Source organism: Antennarius striatus, chromosome 10, assembly GCF_040054535.1.
Source record: "Antennarius striatus isolate MH-2024 chromosome 10, ASM4005453v1, whole genome shotgun sequence".
Lineage (NCBI taxonomy): Eukaryota > Metazoa > Chordata > Actinopteri > Lophiiformes > Antennariidae > Antennarius > Antennarius striatus.
In genome coordinates this window covers 3,038,752-3,057,436 of record NC_090785.1, presented here as the reverse complement: position 1 = coordinate 3,057,436, position 18,685 = coordinate 3,038,752, and the positions used below count along the sequence as shown (strand labels likewise).

The window sequence follows — 18,685 nt, the reverse complement described above, 5'->3', positions numbered from 1 at the left end:
ATTAGACTAAACTGAGAGGAAGAGATTTTCAGGAACATTAAATTGTTCCTGCTTCCAAAATAGGAATTGATGGTATCACCATGACTCCCCTTGCAGAGGTTTTATTGTTGCGTAACAGGTTCTAAACTGAGAAAATAAATTACTCAGAACTCATCACAGCTTATATACGTACAAGTTTTCCGCGCAGAGTCCTCCACAAATAGCGATGAGATGTCCTCGTCCACGCCCGCCTCGTTTCTGGCGATGCAGGTGTACGCGCCGGTGTCTTCAAAGTGCACGTTGCTGATGTGCACCTCGCTTCCATTAGCTTTGAGGAGCAACACACAGAAGAGACTAAAAGAGACAGTTTGGCTTCCAGAAAAAGATAAAATAAGGAAACTTCCAAACTACCATCCATCCTCTTGCTCCGTTACATCACTTCTCTAATACATTGGGAAAGGAAGGTGAGAGGTTGGTTTGCAAAGTTGAAAGTGAGAATGTGTCACATGCTGTGTTCGTGTGAGCGCTGGGACACGTTTCTGATGGAGTGGGGGGGGGGTTGTGCCACAGCCACAAAGGAAACACATTTAGCTCGCAGCTCCTTTTAAAAGATCAAGGATACCAAAACAGTAACGTTTTCAATCGAAATGACATCTGGAGTCTGCCACGGCATTTGTTTTGAATTATAACGCATGTATGAAGCTTCTTGGCTTGACTTCCAAAAACACGTAATGCTGTTTGACTATATCAAAAGTTAGAAAATATCATTAATAGGTCTTACAATGAATCGTAGGTTCTTATGGATGCTCGTTACTGGCCCTTAGACTTGACGGTGACTGATAGGGCTTAGAACATATTATTACTACTCATACACGCAATATTGCATCACTATCAGCCGTATGATGTCATAAAAGACAATGGATGTAACTCACATGTCATAAGAAACTGGTGCATCTTCATGAAATACTCTACAAGACCTCACAAAAGCTGAATATATGTTAGTGTACATCTATTAATAGTCATGACAAAAAAATCTCCTCAGTCCAAACCTTAAAAAAAACGACCTTTAACCAGAGGTTAAACCGATCAATCGTCATCTTTCACGGCTCAGGAAATGTATGTAACACCAAAAATGTTGTTTTTATGTTGTTTTTACAGTATTGGTGACATTAATAGTACTCCAGGTCATGCAGTAATAACAGTCAGATTTACTTCGCCGGCAGTTGTCGCGACTGTAGCAGTAAATGTTTAGTAACGGCAGTCGTAAAAATAAAAATGGAAACGGCCGTCGTGCAAATAAAAATATACAAGTGTGTATATATATATATATATTCATATATATTGTAAGCGGTAAAGTCATTGGTTCTCTGTACCTTGCAGGGTGAGCTGTTTGGAAATCTTGGATGTGATGTCCATGCCGTTTTTCAGCCAGGACAGCTGAGGGCTGGGAATGCCTTCGGCGTGGCATCGCAGGCTGGCAGTGACGCCCGGCTCCCTGGCTTGGCTCTCGGGGTACACTTGGATGACGGGAGGAACTGGAATGAGATGGAGAAGATTTTAATAAAATGCATGAATGAACGCAGTAGATCCCACACCGTATTATTACATCCCATCATGTGAGTGTATTTGTAACATTGCTGAATAACTTTAGATGAGGTTAACAACACTCCGTGACGCCAAATCAATCAAATAGATAAATAAAAGAATCTGTTTTTTGGATGATATTGATTTTTGCTCGGTTGCCAGTGACTTTATTTAACCTTTTGTCAGGAAGGAAGTGAAATGGATCGCGGCAGAGAAAACAGTGTTTGAAAGAGAAAAAGCAGAAATGGAACGCTGCTGTCCCCTCGTAAAACCCTCCATAATCTAACTACACATAGCTGCACATTGTACTACTGTAACGTCGGAGTTTCACTTATTTACCCCCAAGCTAAAACAAACAAGCAAACTCTTGTATTGCTAGACTTCCAAAAAAACATAAATCAACACATTTTAAAAGAAGAAATACACAATTACATTAATGCTATGCATTTATTCATTGGCTGAGTATACGCCATAAGTTTTATCTCCGCACCCGAGGGCTAACTAGTTAAGAGTCTTGGTCCACAAAACATGAAAAATACCCCCCAAAAAATCAATTTGAATAATCCCTAAAAAGGAAAAAGTAAGAAGTCTACTCAGGAAAAGCATTATAATAAAAAAAAAAGAAGCATTGGAAAGGATAGTGATGTGCCTGTGGAGACTCTTCCCACGTACATGCTGATGAAACTTGGACAGTGGTTGTTTACAGAGCAATCAAAAAAAATATAAAATAAAAGAAGAATTGTTCATTCCACTGTAGGCTGTCACATATGAGGATGACAACATGGCAGTGCTGCAAGGAGGGACACCGCATTTCACTATCTCGCCATTTTCGTTTGAGAAAACCCTCATTGCTATTGTGGCCTAAATCAGTGTCGTCTTTTTTTTTTTTTTTCCCCCTTTCCTTTCTCTTTCTGAACGGCTTCAGAGGACTGGAAGCAAGAATCTTGGCAGAACCAAAGAAGACAGACGTGCTGTAGAGACCGTTTCTTGTGGGCACTGGGTTAGAGGAAGTCTTTACTCAGCCAGGTGAGTGAAGGGACTGAAGAGCGTTTGCCACGGCCATCTGGTAACTGCGGCATTCCCAGCGGCCTCTGGAGCTCACGTCAACTTGAGTGCCAACATGCCATTAGCAGAGGGCTTTAATGGCCCCCCCAGGTCGGTTTACCAATTACAGCCACAGAAACGCTGTCGCTACACCCGATGCCTCTCAGCAGAATCAAAAGGGTGACCGAATCAAAACCAATGGAGACAAATTGTTTCGTATGAATATCTGAGAAAAAGGTTACCATTAAAATTCAAGCACACCAAACTTTTTGGACCGCTTTCCTTTTCATTTGAATATTTTACTGCAGGCATTTCACAGGTAAATATTGAAAACAGGGATTAATAATGGAAACAGTGGCAGCGCTTTCAAAGACAAACGTGCTTTTCCTGCGATTTCCTTTCATCACAGGTGGATAAAGCGACGCAAAATTGACAGACCTGCAGTGATGCACATGATCTGAGATCGGATGTGTAAAGGCAACATGTGAGGATGGGGTCAAAGTTGGGATTGGGGTCACGGCACACGTGGCGTTTTTGTCTTTGTTACCAACCCAGAACCCCAAACATCCAATTAATCAACAGCCGTATAGCGCGAGCGCGGATCGACCGGTTTTTATCCCTGGAGCGTCTCATTAATAAAACCTCTCAGGCAATCTCCCAAAGCTTGTTAATTAATGTGATGGAGTTAAATCAGAATAGATCCGCATGCCTTCAGAATCAGCATCGAAGCCGCGGTGGTTGGTAATAGTAAAATCCAAGTGGGTTTCAGTGACACTTGAGTAAAAAGGCTTTGGCGCCACATAAAGTGCAGCATAGAGTTCAGAGCAGTAAATGCACTCTTGTTTGTTGCTCTGTCGAGTCCTATAGATAGTTTTTTTGCAGAAACTGCAGTTGGAGAAGGTCATGTTAGATTTAAGGACGTCATGAAGATGTCTTCAACGGCTATTCCTCCGAGAATGGTATTAAAACTGGTTTATTATCTGGATTCAACTCCGCCGACTGCATCCCAGTGGGTTTTTGAGGGTTTAATACACTAATCTATCTCACATGTTTCTCAGTAATTAACTTCACTCGTCTGAAAAGGTAACTGGCAATCGAAACATGGAATGAAGTCATGCAGCATCTGAAGGGAATGGAAATAGAGAAGAACACTATGGATGAGGGGTTAGCAGTGGATAGAGGAACAACTGACCAATCATAGCCAGACTTGCAGGTTGAGTAATGAAGATTTCTCGATTGAGTTTTAAAAAAATGTGTGAGAAAAAAATCATCTTTGAGATGGAAACGGCTTCAAAGGCAGCAATGAATCCATTTAAAGCCATAACTTCTAAATTACCTGCGCTGCAAACTTTTATGTCCCCCCGAAAATATCGGTGGGGGAAGAATTCAGTCTTAGAGATAAATTATCAGGCTGATGGAAATGCTTTTTTTTTTTTTTTTTTTTGTCAGGCAATCAATTCATTTCTTTTCATTTATTAAATCAGGACGTCTCACTTGCAATGAAGATTTCATCTCCACGAGAGACCAGGGAAACATCTTCCTCCACAATAACACAGTTCATTCAATTGGTTTGAAAGACGAAGACGAAAGTCTATTCTTGACCTTGGAGACTTGGACTTGACAATCACATTATTCTCTCTATTCATAAAGAAATTTAAAAAAAGACGAGTGATGGATTAAACTAATTAAAGACATTCAAGGAGCCCTCCATATCGTGACACTAATAGCCAATTATTGATGGATAATATAATTACAAACATCAGTGAATAAGCGTCTTCACTAAATCCTGAATTCCAGCCTTTTCACAAGTTTAACAAGCCGAGAAGCTATTTAAAAGCTGTGGCTCCACAGTTTGCATTGCATTAGCTCCAATAGGTTCTTCTGCCAGGAATATCCGATGTACTTATCTCTACTGTCAAAGTGTGACTGCTGTCCATCAGTTACCGCTGCTGCTCAGCGGGGACGGGGGGGGTAGCAGTCAGAGACATGCAGGAGCCAGTAGCCAGAGGGGATTGCCGCAATCCCTGCTGGCAACCCATGGAGATAAATAAAGGTCATATCTTAGTCAGAGGCCCAAGAAAAGTTCACGTCAATGAATTCTCTTGGTGGCTGGGGGGGGCGGGGGGTATTTCTAGCAAGGTGATTTCAGTTCAGACTAGTTCCCGTGTGACTATGAGTGTGTTTGGCAAATGAAATTATTTTTTAATCACATGATCTGATGTCACAGTTTGCAGACCAGTAGGCCGTTCACATGGCAACAGTAGACTGGTGTTTTCCACACGGAGCCAATTTTCAAGGAATTACATTTTCAAAAATCGAAGTTTGCATCAAAAGATCGACGACTAAACGGCAACTGAAACCAAACCACCAATCAGGGCCGGGGGGGGGGGGGGGGCGTTTGACCAGCTCTGATTGGTGGATTCGATTCAGGAATGGTGGATCCTCGCAAGTAGCATCAGACACACTGGATCAGGGGGCCACATCAGCATAACGACTGTCATCAAAGGGCCAGATAGTTAATAAATGTTAACTACTCCTTAATGTTAAATCACTCTAAAAATTAGTTGCACAAAAAAACATGTTTGCGTGTTCCTAACACAAGTTAGGACGTTAACTTTGTTCAAAACGTCGTCAGTTAAAAAAGGGCTGAATTACTGCATTGTGGGAAGTGTAGTTTTTGTCAAAGCACACCTCTGACCTATTTAATTTTTAGACAGTCTGACCTTTTATGCTCTCGTGGGCCACATAAAATGACGTGGCGCCCACCGGGCCATGAGTTTGTCACATGTTTACTAGACGGTGCTAAATTATTTCTTTATTTGTTTATTACTATTATTTTATCAGAGTTACCCAGTGCAGTGTGAAGCAGCTGCGGTTCATGGAGAGAATGTCTGGTGTTGATTGAAACCGTCACGTCGTCGACGCTGTTGATGCGTATGAGCGACGATACGGAACACCTGGCGTAGAATCTCATTTCCTGACACCTCGGCTTGGTGCCAGATAAGATTTTAAAATTAAATTGAACAGCTTGACTCAACACTTATTCACAATTAAAAGAAAAATTAATGCATTGTGAGGATTAATGCACTGTTTAAATCAAAGTTATACCCAAGGAACTAAACCTCACACCTGAACAACTACAAGCACTTTTTTTGTCTCTTCATTCGTTGTTTCAAGAGATTCCCTCTCCAAACATCACATTTAGGTCCAGAACTTCTTTATAGTGATCTATACGCAGCTCTGTGAACAACATGGACGTACAATATTGATGAGTACAATATGTAGTAAACAACAAAAAGCAAAAACCACGATTGGTTTGAATCGATATTTTCAAGCACTTTGAAAAATAAAACTCTCGCTGCAGTGGTTCAAACGCAGTCCCGTGACGCGACTTTTCAATAAAAGATTTCATAGTTTTGTAAGAAGTGTTTAATTTTGCAAAAGATGCAAGGTGCTCTATCTCTAGTGTCTTTCTGCAGCGTTTTGATTAAATGGATGGGGCTTTAATTTTTTTCTTTTCTCCAAGACATCAATAAATACTTTACCTTCCCTCACAGTAAAATCCACATCTTCTGGCAGCTCCCTAAAAACCTTATTAGCTGCAGAGAACCGTAAAAATTCTTCTTTCCATCCAAACAGAAGAAAAAAAGTATATTCTGTGCTTCTTTAAAAATACCCACTTACACACTCCAACATAGCGCATGTGTAAACTCAATTCCTGTGTGCAAATCTCCATTTCCTTTGGCTGGACATGAAAATGAAAGGAGGCAGCCGTTTCGTGGGCTTTTCTTTTTTTTTTTCCCACTCAAAACTCAATTCAGACAAGATGAGAGAGGAAGTTGCATTCTGATGTGCCTCTGAGAGCAGTCGGGGAGAGCCACTGCCAGCAGAATGTGACACAGCAGGGCTGACAGCTCCATCATAAAGCTCCCCAGCCGCTCGTCAATCACTCAGCAAGGCTCCCGTCGGCCGTGGCCCTCGAGACGATGAGCCGCCGCCGCCGCCTCGGACCCAAACATACACACAAAAGCAAACGACCACACAAACACCTCTACACCATCGCACTACAAGGAGATCTCCAGGTACGCCTGGAAGACTCATGATTGAGATTTAAGGTTGGATCTTGCTTCAAAAAAAAGAAGAAAAAAAAAAGTAAAGGCATCAAAAAGACACCACTGAATCCACCTTATTTTGACAACTGACTAGGAACCAGTGAAAAACACAGTTTTACATTTAAATTAGTGGTGTTTCTATATGACAGAATTGCTGCAAAGGTCTGTTTTAAACCTCCTCTACTTTTGAACTGATGTTCTTGATTGTTTGCGTATTCCAAGTGTTGACCTTTTCAACTTTATTCTCTCTTCAAATGCGTCTGTAAAGTCATTTCAAGCCTAGCTTCGGTCAGACGTGTTACATGTATGGAATTTAATATTAGCATGAGGATCATGATCGGGTAATAGAGATCCACACCGATATCTGGTTTACAGGGATTAAAGTAAGCGGATGCGGTACTCGAAAGGATATTTGAGTTACATGCAGGTCGTTTTTCAGATGGTGCAGCCACCAAACAGCCACGTGTTCAACAGTGTTCTCAATGACCCTGTCTAAAGTTTAGGAAATTACGTTGGCTTTATCCCGGGCTTGGATTACCCGTACCGGGTGTGCCGTTGCCAGTCGTAGCGGTAATCAAGAAAGACATCAAGGCAAAATGAGTCTGCAGGTGGGAGGCGACACTAAATCAGAGGTGATCATGCTTAAAGGGCAAATGAAGAGCATAATGGAGGCAGAGATAAAAGACATTAAGTTGTGCTTCACAGAGGTGAGGAGGGCTGCTAATGACATTTTATTTAATGCTGTTTTATGGCCGGTGGGAAAATATTTAGGCTTGTTTGTTGTGTCCCGTTTCCTGGACATTTGGACCAAAAAGATAGGAAACGTCTCTAGATTATTACGCTCAGAATTCCAAACAAAAACTGCTCTCAGAGTTGGATATAAGTGTGTTCTTACATCAACCCAGGAAGTCTTGAGAACTCCAGAGATGCTGCTGTGCGTTGAGTTGAGCTAAAATACTATTTATCCACTTATTTGCAATGGTTCCATAGTCCTGACCCCCTTTCCAGGAAAAAAAAAGAAGACATTCTAAGTCCCAAGGGGTCAGTTTTGCAGCAGGGATCAGCACACACCATCCCTTACCCTCCCACCTGCAGCTAACCTTGCAGGCTTATACGGTGGCAGTCACATTACTTCCTAATAAGGCCACAGGGGCTTAGTCTTGACCTCCGGGCGTATCGGATTTCTGTGTGTCCCCTTCCCTAACTTCGGAGTCCCAACAAATGACTGTTAAATTTTCCGGCAGACCCTTCAGATTCACCAGGGGCAACACAACACCTAGATAGATCCAAAACTGTGAGAGTGCAATAATGAAATGGCATTGACAAAGAACTGCAGCTGCATATCGCATCAGTAATCTTTGTGTTATGTATCATTAATAAGTGCAAATGACCTTTGGAAGGATGACGCCGCCAAGCAGAAGCAAACACAACATTAGGACCCGTATTGTTACATCTTCCCCCTTCAGAAATACTTTATTTTCCCAAATTATGTGTTCAAAATAAAAAGCACCTTTTCAGGTTAGAGAAATAAATTCATCTTTCCAAACAGCGGAGTTTTCTCAGGCATTCAGGCAAAGACTTTCATTAATTTGCTCCAAACAATGATTTGTTTTCTGCTAAAGTGTTTGAGACAGTGGACAAAGTTTGCAGCCACAGTACAAATTAGATGTAAGTTTATTGATTTGTGTGGGTGAAATTGGCTCGCTGCTCCAAAGAAAACCCTACAGATGATAAAAAATGAGTGGATATTATTTACTGAAAATAAGATAAATAAGAATTTAAAGGAACAGGAATATTTTAGATTCTGTTTGTGTGTTTTACTCCTGAAAAATCTCCTTGGAGGGAAGTCCAAAGTTCCCCCCTGATGGGCTTCCTGTCCAGATACTGACTCTGTAATAAGTCTGAGTGACAGCATTCTGAATTAACACCCTCAGAATTACCCACTTTAAGTGGATTCTTAATTGGGTTTTGGAAAGTCTCGGCACCAAGGCTGGGTAATAGCCGGTCCACGGAGACTTCAGTCCGACTGAGAATGTGAAATTCGCAGTCTGTAGTTAAAAGGTCATCTGGACGTTTCAGTATCAATTATGTCCAAAAGTAATTGGTCTCATTTGACTCATTCTGTTGCCGTAAACACAGTAGTTGGTGTAACACAACCTGTTTATCATTGCAATTAACCTTGGAATAATCTTTTAGAAGAGTGATAATGAACTGTCAAACGTAATGAAGATGCGGAGCTTAGTCAACTCCTCAGGACCAGAGTGGAAGGAAAACGGGACACAAGCGTCATCTTTTGCCCTCTCCAGGTCCGCTACACTAGTCTATCCCAAAATAATTTGCATGAAGTGGAATACAAAACTCTTGTACCCAATGTAAGAGTGGATTTCTAAATAACGGAATTATAACAGAACGTACTTACCCTGATCGAAAATGTAATAAAACTTGTATCATAAATGTCCTGACCGATGAGAAAGCATCAAAACTGACGAAACAATTTTGAATGATCAAACAAAAAACAAATATTTAATTCAAAGAAGTGTGCAAGTACACAAATATCCAATTAATCTGGTTGTTAATGGATATACTGAAGGCACTGTTGTCATTTTGTGTTATATTTAAGGCAAAAATGTGAATTAAAAAAATGAAACCGACCCGTTCTGATTGGCTGACATGTAAGGAATGCTTATTATACACCATCAGATGATAACAAAAACTGTAAAGGATGGTTAACTTGACACAAACCACAGATGAAGCTTAAAAAAAAAAAAAGGAATGAGCCAAAAGCAGTAAAATCCCAAACCTGTAATAAAGTACTGTATTCCTAAAACAAACATCTGGCACAGATAATTTTTTATGAGCATCCTCTTTCTAAAAATCCTCATTGTGTATCTGTTACTTCTCTAATTATAATTCTCTATAATATTCCTGAGGTCAAACACATCCAGATAAGTGTTCATTCAATGATAGCAATTCCTTTTTTGGGGGGGGGGGGCGTCTGCAATCACTTCACGTGTTTTTTGTTTGTTTTTTTGCCTTCTGGCATTAATGGTAAATTTTCAGGAAATTATTACTGTATTTATTGGTGGAACTTTTCAAATAAAACTGTTATATGAGTTCAATGTCTGTACAACTACTCATAATCTTTATAGTACCAGTTTTTGGTGATCCAACCACACGGTCAACTACTGTATGTGTGGACCAACTCCAGTTATAGCCAGCTGGAGCTACCATCATATCTAGCTGCAATTATAACCTCCGGACTGGGATTATTTTACCAGTTCAACCAGTGACAGGAGAAAACATACCTTTCTTTTTCAAGCAGAGCTCAGAGGGGATAAAGTTTTTGTGTTGTATTCTGTCTTCCTGGCATCCTCTTACCGTTGACTTGTAGAGTGTGGGTCTGGAAAAGTTCCTCATAGCCATCAGCATGACAAGTATAGTTCCCCATGTGGGTCGTAGTCGCCTTGGTGATGTACAGCGAGCCGTCATCCCCAAAGTCCTACCGGGTACGAAAAGAGAAAGAGCAATTTAAAGGAAATACGGGTGGTTTTAATACTAAAATACAGGAGTGATGGGTGAAGGTGTTTCAGCTGAAAATGCAGTTGCAACAAGTCTGTAACGTGTGTGGATGAGAATACAAACATGCTTCATAGAATAGGAAATAAAAACAAAGAAATATTCCCCCCCCCCAAAAAAAGGCACATTGCAGAGTAAAGCTCATCAATCTCTGTCGAGCGTTAAAGCCATTTGGTGCTACAGAAAACAAATTGGTGCTAGAGAAGGAAAATAACTGTCAAAAATCCCAGTTTAGACAAATAGTTTTCTAGCAGTTACCATTTTTCAATCAGATGAAAAAGATGTGATGGAAAGCGACGGAGACGATAATTGATTAGTCTGGAAAATTACACGCCGTCAGAAGCTTTCCACACACAAAAAAAACAAAAAAACAGAAGAACGGCAGTCAATCAAAATCGCGATCTTTCAAATGGTGAGTTGTTGCCCTCCCGTTACCCCACATGTCACACAAATGAACACAACATGCCGCAATTCCAGTTCTAAAGAAAACGGAAGGCGATCCAGGATGATCATGATGCCCCGCCAACGGAAAACATAATTAATTCATGCTGTGGAGTGATTATTGAACCGGTGGATGCACAGAGTGGTCACGGACGAGGAAAGGGGACAAACAATTAATGACTCAGCTGTAGCACACATAGAAGCCCCCAAAAGCTAATGACTCCATTGACAGCGTGTCTGCGTGACGGCTCAGATTGAAAGTCTGCCATCTTATTAAGATCACACTGTGGCAAGAAAGTAATCTAAACCGGTCTAGACAAGCCTTTTTTTTTAAATAAAGTATTCATACGGTATTCCTCCGGTGAATTAACTGCATAAAAAAGAATGGGTTTTAATGGTTTCCTTAAGATGAAACAAACTCTTTCCTCTGTTCTGGGTTGATAATTTCCAGCCAGCTAAAAGGTCATATTTTGGATTTTAATGAAAGATAAAAGTTAACGTATTTAACTTTAACTCCTACTTTCAAAATGAATAATGAAAGGCATCCATCAAATTGCCCCATCATTAAATGGCTGCAGTGCAGACATGTACTTCCTGAACAATATTGCTTTGGCCATAATGAATAATTGATGTGCAGTAATGTGTAATTCAGACATTCAAAATATCAGTTTTCAGACTCCTTGTAACCACTTTCCAAGCAATTTCATTATCTTTTGTCATTGTGTTCTCTTCTCTGTTCAAACTTGTCTTTATTTTTCTTTTCATTTGATTCGGATTCCATTAACCTTTCCGTATTTCTAATTTTAAGGTGAATAACTTTTTGTATTTGCAGGTCCAGGCAGTCTACCTTAGCCGTGATCAAAAACTTTTTTTTTAATAGTCTACACGTGTTTTTTGCTATATGAAAATATAAAAATATCAGGAATTTCTACAATGACATAATTGTTCTTGCAAAGAAGGAACTAAAAGCTACCCTCAGCATTTGGGTATCCTGTTTTGGTAAATCTCACTTTCAATCTATTCTTGTCTTTGTTTTGCTTTGGCAAAGTAGCTGCATTTCCAATTATGGAAATAGAATCCCAGAAGATGAGTGCATAGGTTGTTCTGGACCTCAACAGTCTTTTTCAGCCAAGGCCGTGACTGCGTGCGTCTGGGAAGAGGATATAGACGGTACCATCCAGACGCTGAGCAGCCAAGATCTTTACTCAATTACATTCTGATGCCAGCAGAACCAGTCTGCTGCAAAGAATTTCATCATGGGTGTTTGTTGGATGCTAAGCCAAAGAGAACGCAGATGATTTAAGTTATAGTTATCCAACTATAGCAACTATATGGACCTGCAGTGCAGCAGGAAAATTGGTTGGTCTAATTTTTAACACCATTCACGATGAAATCTCTTTTCAAGCCAGTGAAGAAAAATTTCGATGGTACTTTTAGCACATAAATTCAAATTATTATATTACCAACCTTCTTAGAAACCAAAGAACTGCTGGTTACAGTAACGGGTTTACAGAAAGGAACTCACGTCGAAGCTCACTCTTAATGAACTTTTTCAGATTGATTGAGGCCACGTGCCAAAAAGTGTTCTTTCTCTATTGTTGCAGCGTATTATAAAAATAATTCATATATAATGTATTTATTTACTTATTTATTTTGTGCTGTGAGCTTTAGCCTTTGACGATGTCCATGTTTTGCCCCGCGCTCCTCATTTATTATAAGTGAACACAGCATTCTTTCAGCAACAAAGACAGACTGCTTATTACAAGTCCTCTTTCAGAAGAGTTTAGAACACCAACATTGAATTTCTTATTAAATGGTTTTTAATATTTCAATCACATTTTTGTTTTTTTGTTTTTCTGTTTCCATCTGGGCATTCGGCTGCTCTTTAAATCTCTCCGGACAAGCGAGGAATTCAAGTATTGTGTTTACATGTTTATCAGTTTGTCCCTGTTTTGCTCCGATCTAAACCTACAAGCTGAGAACCGGCTCAGGATGAGTGAAGCGTTAGAGCTGCACAATATGAGGGGGAATCGATGACGCGTTTTGGCCCCTTGGACTGAGAACGTATTGTGTCACCTTCTTAAATGAAAAATGAATGGGGTGGGGGAGAAATGAAACTCAGAGGGGTGGAACGAGTCACGGCGGAGGCTGTCGACATGATACCCCCTGCCTCACCTCGGCACCCTCCTTTCAACTATCAGCGACACACCGGCACCCACCTCCCCTGCAGACGAAGCAGGGGAGCGTGTGACCGGGAGGCAAGGGCAGGTAGAGGTGGATTTACAAATAGGCCATTGAGCTGAAGAAACTATAATTAATAAAGCTGTCACTCCCAGGTCACCTCTGAATGGATATTAAAGAGCCACCTCATTGGAGGGCCCACCTCCGGTTTGTGACGAGACGCTTCAGATGATGGCTGGTGGAGAAATTTCCTTTTCTATTTGTAAAAATTCAATGCTTGAAATACTATGAATGACATTTCCACATCACAACAAGGTGTGTTTTAAGATTCATGTTCATAAAAACATTCAAAATGAATGGAGGATTTCATATCGGTGCAGAAAATATTAGCTTTTTTTCTCTTAAATCAAATCTCTAATCTAAATAGCCTGGCTGTTAACCCTGAATATTTTTTTGTGATTTTTTTTTATGCTTTAATCTCTTCAGAAATGAGACATCACATTGCAATCGGTTGCATGTTCCTTAGCTGGACCACTGTTGAGGAAATTATTAAGCCTTTTCAAAATAAATTACATAACCTTGGACTGTATTTTATTTATAGCTCAGAATGACTGGGCTTCAGGCTGAGAGGCACATATCAGAAGAAGATGGAAAAATATGCTTTTGGTTTGGATATTTTAACTGAATTCTTACTTTTTTTTTACTATGATGATAACATTGTGCATTTATTGTCATTTCATAAGCTTTGTGGGGTTATTGTGGATATGGAAAATAAAAAGGTGAGTGAAGAAAAATATATGCTTAGGCAAAACAAAAAAAAAAAGAAAAAGAAGAACAGCCTACCTGTGATGGGATCTGTTGGAAAACAGGTCAAACATTCAGAATTTTAGTTCAATCAAAGGGATTTCAGTAGATAAATAGATTTGATAGCAGAAAGGTCACAGCGCTGGACAGAAATGAATCACATGAAACAAAATAATCCTCAACCTAGATCAGGATTATATCATAGAGGTACAGATTTTGTTCAGTCCTTGAACACGACACAGAGAGAATACAAAGTACACAACAGCAGGTGGCACGAGCTGAATAAATGTGAAAACCCGTATGGATTTAATGCTACATATGGTACATCGCCACAATGCAGATATGAGATAATGAGATAGTGTGAAAGCTGCCAGAGTAAGGCACCAAAGCATCACGGAGGAGATAAAAACAGCTATTCCAGCGGACGAGATAAGAAAGAAGATTCACTTTCGATTTTAACACTTCAGATATGACATCTACTCCTGCTGAAAGCTTCAAAAAACACGATGTCTGTTTTAAATAAACATCCATGTTTGATGATTACAATGTTTGTATTAAATGGACATACATTTTTCAACCGGGATTTAATATTCTAAAAACCTTCTGATGAATAAATTGCAGAAAATATTTTGTCCAAATGCTTTTTAGTTAAAACCTTTTTTTTTTTTTAAATTCCAAAATACCAAATGCATTCATCTTCCAAACTCTTTCTGGGACTGCATAATCTGTATCCTTAAATCCAAACACACATACACACAAACACAAACACACACATGCACAAGCATGCACACAACACAACTGTGTCTTTGGCTCGGTCAGTCGGGGAGGATTGAAATACTGACGGCCTCAGATGATGATGCAACAGCCAGCAACTGTCAACTTCATGGAATTACAGTAAGCTGCTTTTGTCAAAATTTAGCCAGGCTCTGTTGCACTCTGGGATACCAGCGTACCACTGGGATTATCGCGCGATTCACTCCGTCCGAAATTTTCACAAAAATTTCTGAAATAACCGCGTTCTTCAACTTGAAAGGCCTGCGAGATTAGAACACATAACCCCCCCCCCCCATGCGTGTTCACAGGAATAGCACTCTAATTGACCGGCAGTGGATGCTCAACATATTAACAGCCAGCAATTATACAGAGATTGACTGCAAGGCAATATAGAATTAGTCAGTGGATGCAGACAGAATCCATTCCTCCTTACTGGGTGGAGCAGCGCTCATTAGTCAGAAAATAATACGTATTAAAGGAAAAGTTAAAAGTAAAAGTGACATCGTCATGGCTGAATCGACCTAAACCGATGGATTATTCGGCGAAATCTAAAAAGCGTTCACAAAATGTTGCACAAAATGTGACGCGCACACATCTGGAAGGAGACCTCTGCTGAGGCAGATCCTGTTCAACAGCGCATTTTCCGCATGTCCAAACACATGCATCCATATCAGACAGGGTGCATGCTAGAAGATTAGCTTCGTAGCAACAGCGAAGTCTTTGGTTTTAAGTCTCAACATCTTGTCCAGTCTATTTGGAATCCCTGTGCTTCTGAAGACGACCTATATGGAGTCATTTCATCCTTATTTTCATCCTTCTTTCTTTTATTCTGTGTGAGGGCAGCTACTCCAGATGTAATGCGTACGTTCACGAAGGATAAAAACTCAGAATTTATAACGATCATATCTAACAATCTGGCTCAATGCACACCGAGTTCTCAGTCTGAAAGGACGGTTTGGAAAACTGTTGCTTCTACATGGTCGCTGCTCTGGCATCAACCTAACATGCTCTATGTACCATAGAGACATTATCAGGAGGCAATATAAAAGCCCCGGGGGTACCAAAGTAGCATAATTAAAATACAGAATGTTATGGTTTCAGTTCAGATCCTCTGTATCCTGAATTCACTCCCACTCAATCCACTCATTCTGTTCACCTGTGTTGCTGAAGCACCTGCTTCCCATCTCCAATCAGGCTCCGCCTACTTAAGGTCAGCTCAGACCTCATTTCAGGTTCAGACCGTCACCAACCCTTCCTAACCTTCAGGTTTCTTTTTGAAATTTTGTTTGTTTCCTGGATTTTCCTTTTTGATCTGTTCACCTGAAACCTGTTGTAGGAATTTTTGTTAATCAAACTATGAAAATGAAATTCCCCTCTGGTGTTCTGCATGTGGGTCCAAACCTCACCTGTAACACAGTGTGGATTGCATGCCCTTTTTTTTAAAATCAGGTTATGAGTTTCATGAAATGAAATCATCTTTGGATGATTTTTCCAAGAGTTATGATGGAAGAAAACCAAAAAAAATGACATGTTTTGTTTTCCACAATCTTCAAAAAATGAAGAAAAAAAACTGGTTGAATATTGAAGTTCTGAATAAATTAACACAAAATAATCAATATTGATGTGAAAATAAAAAGTCAGTAGTCAAGACTACATTTGTCCCCAAGAAGTATATATAATATACTTCATACGTATAACATAACAGGTTGGATATTAGCTGATCGGAAAGTGATGATCACAACGGGTCGGCACATTGAACCCAGCAGTGTACCTTCAGGCGGTAATAAAGAGGTGAAACAAAAACTGTTATATTAAAATTGCAGAAACAAATAAGTAAAACACTTCACCGAGAAAAAAAAATATATGAATGAAAAATACATTAAAGCTACGTGTTGACCCCGCACCATTTCCTTCCTCCCCATTATACACTGGAGAAGTAATCTCACACTTCTTTTTTTTTGTCACACCCTTTGAACCTGTTTACATTCTAAAACTGGAGCCATTAGAAGATGGCGTATCCCCCGGCAACAGTCGCGGGAGCTGAAATATGTTTTTGTAATAAAAGCTTGGATAAAAAAAATAGCTAAAAATCTTGTCAGTAAGAGTAAACTCACCAAATGTCATCGTATAATGATGACCCCTTCAGTTCGAAATCATCCCGTTGCAATAAAAGCATGTCGCTAAGGCATCTTTTCTCATGTAGAAAAAGTTTCACACAGACGTGTTTAGCACATGGCAAATGTGTGCATGAAGTTTTTCTAACATTTAATGATTTGTTTTTTGACTCACGCTCATCAACTTCAAACTTTTCTTAGCCAATTTTCATTCTCCAAAAATCAATTTAAATTCATGTGCGTGCCAGACGTTAAGAAGTAATGTTGAATGTTGTTTTAAAAATACAAGCAATTAGCATTCTAAAATAGAAAAATTCTATTATGTGCAGAAACTTAAAAATCAAATCAATGCATCAAAACTTCTCTTTATGGGTAGATCACCATCAACCAGAACCAGTTCTGTTCAGCACCGGTCGATGGTGCCAAGGATGACTGGAGACAGCTGGGGGGGGCCTCTTTACTCATTTTAAGGGTCATCAACGTTTAATGTTACATTAGCGGTTTCGCCGAGTCCCCTTTTATCTTCTGTGACACTGTTGACTTAATTATGCACAGCAGCATCGCACTAATCTTGGCGAGCCCTGTCACACAGAAATGGAAAAAGGGAAAAGGCAAAGGACGTCTGCCTTTTCTCTACCTCGCCACACAAGTGTCCCTACTCCTTTTGATGTGGATGAAAGTGAAGCAGAGGGCTGGCTGGGGCTGTGGCTGAGAATTAAAACACACACACACACATGCATGCACACACACACACACACGTGCATGCATACACACAAAGTCTTTCGCAGAACTGCAAAAGTAGGTCCTTCCTCTAGGGCTGAACCCCTTTGGAATACCCCCTTTATCTTCTTTCTTTGTCTGAAATCCCCGTCCCTCCTAGCAGTCTCTAAACACAGACACCGAGAACACAAACTGACATCCTGGATTACTGTCAGACCTACAGTACATAAAAACCAGCGCCAACAGTCAAATAAAATGTGCTGAAAATCCGAGCCGCCGCTGAAAAATTAAAGTTGAAAGACGACAAGGAAAAATATAGCGTGAAATTATATGAAATTTATAGCTGCCCGCACAAAATGGGCCGGTCGTTAAAATTGATGATGCTTCCCCAACCTGAAACGAAATAATTAGACTGCAGGTGTCGGAGCTATTTGACTATAAATCCCTTTATGCACTCATCAATCAATGAATCTACGCGTCAACTACGCATATTGCAATCAATATCCTTCTTATGTCCCCATTCATAAACAATGAATCAGAGAGGACGGTAACTATGGGCTCTTACATTGATGTCTTCCAGGTTTAATGAGTTCAGATATTGATGGTTTCTCTTCCACATGATGGGAGGTCTCCGCTCCCCGGCGATGGCGCAGGTCATCACGGCGCTCTGGCCCACAGTTATAGTGGTGACGCTCACTTTCTGGTCATCCGGGAGGACGAGCATGTACACATCTGTTGGGCAAGAAGAAGAAGGTGTTAGGCAAGGAGGAGGAGGAGGATGGGAGTTTTGAGACATTAATGGTCACTTTTCAAGCTTTTTGAGGAGAGCTGAGTCTTTATATACGTTCTATAATGAAGATCTGGTGGACATTTTTTTTTCTACATCTTACAATTCAGAGACACACGACTGCCGAGGTGCTTCGCAATTGCCAGAATCTGTGTTTTGCCCACATTTTTACACTTAATGAAGCCTAAAAACGAGATGTGAGACAGTCTCAATTTGCAGCTGCTGCGCGATGGAGGCAGATTGTTTTTTGGTTTCTTTTTTTTTTTTTTAAGTTAAAGATGTACCGAGGCGACACAATTATTGCAATTTGCAAAGTAATAAAAAGGAATTAAGTTAAGTGTTCTGTAAATACTTTGCATAATTTATGGATCTTCTGCTATCGCCGTCTTTTTCTCTACCGACCGTCTTCTTTTGGGGGGTTGGGGTAATGGTGCAAAAGTAACGATGTGTGTTTTCACCAGGAACAGTTTTAGAATCAGGAGTATAAAAAGTTATGCACACTGTTGTAAAAGATGAAGAGTCACACTAGAGTCAATATTTTTGCGAAAATCTTTTCTTAAAAAACTGCG

The 18,685-nt window shown here is 40.1% G+C and overlaps 1 protein-coding gene across 2 annotated transcripts in view; it reads right to left on the bottom strand.

Annotated features, from left to right (window-relative positions):
• fstl5 (follistatin-like 5) overlaps positions 1-18,685 on the bottom strand; it is a 127,274-nt gene that overhangs the window by 25,686 nt on the left and 82,903 nt on the right. For both annotated transcript variants that reach the window (XM_068325573.1, XM_068325574.1), the window contains exons 8-11: positions 17,895-18,061; positions 10,098-10,218; positions 1,353-1,514; positions 173-307 (exon numbers count right to left, since the gene is read on the bottom strand). In XM_068325573.1, coding sequence (XP_068181674.1) covers positions 173-307; positions 1,353-1,514; positions 10,098-10,218; positions 17,895-18,061 — 585 coding nt within the window. The remainder of the gene's footprint in view (positions 1-172; positions 308-1,352; positions 1,515-10,097; positions 10,219-17,894; positions 18,062-18,685) is intronic.